The sequence below is a fragment of the Mus caroli genome, chromosome 12 (genome assembly GCF_900094665.2).
Source record: "Mus caroli chromosome 12, CAROLI_EIJ_v1.1, whole genome shotgun sequence".
Lineage (NCBI taxonomy): Eukaryota > Metazoa > Chordata > Mammalia > Rodentia > Muridae > Mus > Mus caroli.
Window position 1 is genome coordinate 9,940,774 of NC_034581.1, and position 6,000 is coordinate 9,946,773.

At 43.5% G+C, this 6,000-nt stretch overlaps 1 protein-coding gene across 4 annotated transcripts in view; it reads left to right on the forward strand.

Annotated features, from left to right (window-relative positions):
• Positions 1-6,000, forward strand: part of Nbas (neuroblastoma amplified sequence) — a 295,155-nt gene that overhangs the window by 88,463 nt on the left and 200,692 nt on the right. For all 4 annotated transcript variants that reach the window (XM_021178926.1, XM_029484416.1, XM_021178925.2 and 1 more), the window contains exons 24-25: positions 3,086-3,271; positions 4,881-5,054. In XM_021178926.1, coding sequence (XP_021034585.1) covers positions 3,086-3,271; positions 4,881-5,054 — 360 coding nt within the window. The remainder of the gene's footprint in view (positions 1-3,085; positions 3,272-4,880; positions 5,055-6,000) is intronic.

Here is a 6,000-nt window from a genome sequence, read left to right on the forward strand (position 1 = left end):
GCCTCTAGGACCTGTGTCTGCCGTGAGTGGAGGCTTCAGTAATAGGGACTTAGTGCTTTCTTCTGGGCAGTTTTACCAGATATGTGGAAACTCTGTTTCTGCCTAGTTTTACTATGAATCGGAAGCTGCTCTGTTAAGAGAAGGTATGTTTCTCGGACATGGTAAATTCCACGGAAACTAGGGATGTTGATAAAGTGAAGGGGCTTGGAGTACTTTGTATTCAGTTGTCTTATGTCCTGTTGTGTCTTTTCATTATTTAAAACCACTCATAATGGTTTTTATTTTTTTGGCTTCATGAAAGGTACTGATATTTCATGTGTGTGATGCAATTAAAGTGATATCTGCTGACATTGATTTTATCTTCTTCATTTTTAGGGGTTTAATTGATGTGGGACCTCTTTTTCCTTAGTGTCTATAAATGCCTTCAGCAAAACCTGTTTTTTGGTGTAGGAAATGTTTATGGTGGAGAATTTGACTCTACAAGGGCACCAGCTTGTTGAGAGTCCTGTTAGTTTCACTGGTGTCTACTTGACTTTCATGTTTTGTAGCTTGATTTTAAATATGTTTCCTTCAGTAAACATTGGGGAGACAGTAACACAAATGGCTGATGCTCTTGTTTTTAATTGTTATGAAGACAGTAACGCACTTGCAGTCGTGAATCATTTGCTTCCAGTACTTTTGCAGTCCCAGCAGGTCCTGGTTTTGCTGGTGCCCGGCCCATCATACCCTCTTCCTTTGATGTGTTTGTAGCAGTCTCTGTGGAGGTCACTCCTTGCCTCTCTCTTCCTCCCCTGTCTGCCAGTCCAGCGAGTGGGACTTTTGTGTGCTGTTTTCTCTTCTTTGGCTTCCTCTTACCCTGTTGTTACCCTCACTACTCTCAGAAAAGGATTTTGCTTTGTGTCGTATTTGAGATTCTGAGAACTTCCTTCCATCAGAACCTTTTCTGACTTTCCCCAGCCATTCTCTCTCTGAGTTTATGGCTACTTGTTTCTTCCTCTGTGTTTTGGATTCTCCACTTCTGCACTCCCATGTGTTTAGGCCATTCCTTCTCCCCATACCTTTAACTTCTCCTTCTCTGGGTCTGCTGTTCTCCCATCTCCCTGCTCTCCTTTGGGACAGGAAGCTCAGTTCCTTCACTTGTATGCATGTAACAGGCAGGGTGGAGCTGTCCTCTTCAGCTGTTGTTACACTTCCTGTTTCCCTAGTAGCTGGCCCAGGGTTATCACTCGGCCTTCGCAGTGGGACTCTCAGGTTTGCTTCTTCCTTATTTCTCCATCTGCATGTGCCCGACACTGTCTGGAAGCTGTGCTCAGTGAGCCAGTAGCCCCCTTTATCCTTCTCCATTGGTACTGTTTACTCATTTCTTTGGAGACACCTCTTCCTCCTGGGCTCTGATCCTAGCTCAGGCTTTTCTTGTCCTTGTCATGACTGTTCATGTTAGCATGTTCCTGTGGTTCCTGTTTGTTGCTTTGCCCCTATCACTGTTCCCCAGGCTGCTGCTGTAGACACTAATGGCTACACATGTGGCCCATTCAGATTTATGTCCCCAAATGTCCACTGAAGCCCTGTACGTTTCCCTCATGGTAGGTTTTGGTTTCTTGCATTTAGACTTTGGGCTGGGCTTATTGCACAGAGATACTGCATGAGCCGCACAGGCTCCTTAGCACACTCGTGCAGCACGGAATTCACCTACGTCTTCTCTTGTCCTCACGCTCTCACTGAGAGGAGAAGCCAGGGGATCATTCTAGAATCCTTCTTCTTACCCATGCTACTCATGTGGTCCTACCAAATCCCATGCCTTGAAATGATCTGTTGTTCATTGTCTTGTGTGTCTGTAGTAACACTGCCATTTTACTTCAGCACACAGGGAGTGTCCGACAAACCTTTACTCACTGGGATCAAGCGAACACACCAGGAAGTGAGTGAGCTGCGTATTTCTGGCAGCGTTCCTCATCCCTGAGAGCTGCAGCTCTCCTGAAGGCTCAGTCTGCTCTTAGTCTGTTTCCGATCTGTCATTCTCAGCACTTCATCCTTCAGTCAGTGTTGAGTGGTCCTGAGTTTACCACATGCTCCTGTGGAACTCTGTCATTTGGGTATGGCATGGTTAGTGAGAGCTGTTACAATTCTCTGCGTGAGCCCTTAGAGGTGAGTGAGCCCACTCACAATTCTTTGTGGATGAGAAGAGACTTCCTCCTGGCCCAGCCCTTTCATGACGTTATATAATCTATAGACATTTCCACATAAGCTAGAAACAGGAGACACTTTGCTGCAGTTGCTCTAACTTACCTATTTTTCTGTAAAAGGCTCCAGTTAAAATCATTGCTTTGCTAAGCTTGACCTGGGGAGAATCCTTCTGTGTTCTGAAATCAGTGCCCTGTCTGGGCTGACTGGATGTTTGCTATGTACCCCTGGGAAAAGGCACACAGCACATGCTTCAGTGAAGACTTTAGTCAGGTGTCAGTTCCTGTATTCTTACTCGTTGGCAGCGTCCTCGACTGCCTGCTCTTTGTATTTCTGACACCTGGATTGGCGCTAACTCCTCCTAGGCCCTTTGTATCTTGTAGACTAGGAACAGGAGATGAAGGATGGTGTAGCTACAGCTGCTGATTTCCCTTCGACTGGAGGATGATAGTTTGTAAATTTGATCGAGGAGTAGAAGATAAATGTCAGTCTACTGCGCAAGTAAAGGAAATGTTGTTCTTTGTTTTACCTAAGAAATAAATATTTATTGAGTGTCTGCAGATGGCTTGGCACTGATCAGGAAAGCCTGTGGAGCAAAGCTTTATTTTGGAAGCACAGTTCTGTAGAGAAAGTAGCAATTAATTAGGCATTCTCACTGCTGTATATGCCCCATTTCCCTCTGCTTTTGGTAGTCTGTTATTTTGTTGTAAGGATTAAGATGACTTTCTTCCCTTCATATCTGTACCATCAGGACATCTTGCTGATTAATGCATTTTAACGAAGTTTGATAAAGAACTTTAACACTTTGCAGTAAGACACATCCTATGAAACTGCATAGAGATAGATTTATATTTGATTCTTCACTGGAGGCTTTCACCTTGACTTAGTCTCTTTCCAATTTCAGGTGGACTGTGCCTTGTCACTTGTTCGCCTTGGAGTGGAGCGCCATATTCCTGGCTTGCTGACTCTCTGTGATGATTTGGTGACGCTGGAAACACTGGTTTATGAAGCAGGCTGCGACTTCACCCTCACGCTCAAAGACCTGCAGCAGATGAAAGACTTTGAAAAACTAAGATTACTGATGGAGCATGTGGGTGTCATCTGAATTTCCTTCTGAGCATGGTGTGGGCTTCCACTGCTGTGTCACAAGCCAGGGAAGAAATGGCTTCTATCGGGACAACGTAGTAAAGAGGGGGTAGTTTCTCTACTTTTCAAAGTAATGTGTCTGGGTAAATTACAGCAGGGATACAAAACTGTTGGCTGTTTTATACCTTGATTTTTCTTTATCTTTGATTCAGCTTTTCTGCTCCCTGCTTCTTTCCCTCTTTTCTGCCTCTGTCTGTGTTTCATCTCAATTACATCTGCCATATTGCCCCTTTTCTCAATAATTTCTTCTTCTTCTACTACTACGACTACTACTTCTTTTTCTTCTTCTTCTTCTTCTTCTTCTTCTTCTTCTTCTTCTTCTTCTTCTTCTTCTTCTTCTTCTTCTTCCTTCTTTCTTCTTCTTCTTCTTCTTCTTCTTCTTCTTCTTCTTCTTCTTCTTCTTCTTCTTCTTCTTCTTCTTCCTTCTTCCTTCTTNCTTCTTCTTCTTCTTCTTCTTCTTCTTCTTCTTCTTCTTCTTCTTCTTCTTCTTCTTCTTCTTCTTCTTCTCCTCTTCCTCCTCCTCCTCCTCCTTCTTCTTTGATTTATTTATTTATTTTATGTATGTGAGTACGCTGTCCCTGTCTTCAGACATATCAGAAGAGGGCATCGGATTCCATTACAGATGGTTATGAGCCACCATGTGGTTGCTGGGAATTGAACTCAGGACCTCTGGAAGAGCATTGAGTGCTCTTAACCACCGAGCCATCTCTCCAGCCCATTCTTAATAATTTCTTTTCCTTTGCAGCCATTGCTTGAGACTTGGTTTGTATTGTATAACACCCTTGTTAAAAGTTGTAGATTTTGTGTCAAGCATAGATGAGCAGGCCTTTAATCCCAGCACTCAGGAGACAGGAATGTAGTTCTCTGTGAGTTTGAGGCCAGCATGGTGTACATAAAGAGTTCCAGCCAGCATTATGTAGCTATGTAGAAAGACTGTATCTCAAAAACACCTAGCTAGATAGAGAGGTAGTAGTTGTACGTTCTCATCCTGGGGTAATTATGAGAAGTGATGCTGTAGTGTTAGAGTTGATGGATAAAATAATGCATGTCATTTAGGGGAAACAATGAATATTTAAAAACACCGTGGGCCTTTGTTAGTGAGATTGTATTCCCAGTGACCCTTCTCTCCAGCCTGTCTACTCATCTGTCTCAGCATCTCTGTGTTCTCATCCCTTAACTCTTTTTCACCCTGTCTCAAATGTCTCTCTCATCTCTCCACATGCTCTTGTTTTGGATTTCTCTGCATAGATGCTCACTGCTATGGAGGGCCTTGTGGCTGACTAATAGCTATAACATGTATGTCTTCTTGAGTTGGGCTTAGGCTGTGGGACCCTAAGCCAGTTTTAGTATACAGAGATGGGATGCAGGCTCATAGCTACTGTAGCCTACCAACCTCAGGAAAGGTAACACACTTTCCTGCTAGCAGCAGTTAGGCCTAAAGTGAGCAGGGAGCTTCGATGCTTTAGAAAGTATGGGGTTTCCATGGCTTAGCATTAGTCTGACTTGTCTGGTATAGTACCATATTGAATTTCTGTGGTTACTTATGCTTACAGTGTTCTGAGGACAATTATGTGACCAGTGCTTACCAGTGGATGGTTCCCTTTCTCCACCGCTGTGAGAAACAGTCTCCAGGTGCAGCCAATGAGCTACTAAGAGAATATCTAGTAACTTTAGCTAAAGGAGACTTGAAACTTCCCTTGAAGATATTTCAGCATTCTAAACCAGATGTAAGTAGCATACCCTCTCCACTTCTTCCTTTAGTCTGTAACACTTGATTTAGGTATAATTTTTTGTAATCAGCTTTACAAAGAAATTCCTGTAAGTAGAAAATAGTTGTTATTTTCTGTTTATAAAAGTTTTTTTTCTTCTATTTTCATATCTTTTTTTTATTGGATATTTTCTTTATTTACATTTCAAATGTTGTCCCCTTTCCCTGTTTCCCTCCCTCCTGGAAATACCGTATCACATCCTCCCTCCCCCTGCATCTATGAGGATGTTTCTCCACCCCCCCTCCCCCTCAATTCCCCTACACTGGGGCATCTATCGAGCCTTCATTGGACCAAGGCCCTTTCCTCCCATTGATGCATAACAAGTCCATCATCTGCTACATATGCAGCTGGAGCCATGTGTACTCCTTTGTTGATGGCTTAGTCCCTGGGAGTTCTGGGGGGTCTGGTTGGTTGATATTGTTGTATTTCCTATGGATTGCAAACCCCTTCAACTCTTTCAGTCCTTTCTCTAACTCTTCTATTGGGAAACACGCTCAGTCCAATTGTTGGCTACAAGCATCTGCCTCTGTATTTGTAAGGCTCTGGCAGGGCCTCTCAGGAGACAGCCATATCAGGCTCGTTTCAGCATGCACTTCTTGGCATCCACAGTATTGTCTGGGATTGGTAACTGTATATGGGATGAATCCCCAGGTGGGACAGTCTCTTGGCGGCCCTTCCTTCAGTCTCTGCTCTACACTTTATCTCCATATTTGCTCCTGTGAGTATTTTGTTCTCCTTCTTAGAAGGACCAAAGCAACCACACTTTGGTCTTCCATCTTCTTGAGGTTCATGTTGTCTGTGAATTGTATCCTGGTTATTTGGAGCTTTTGGGCTAATATCCACTTATCAGTGAGTGCATACCATGTGTGTTCTTTTGCAATTGGGTTACCTCACTCAGGATGAT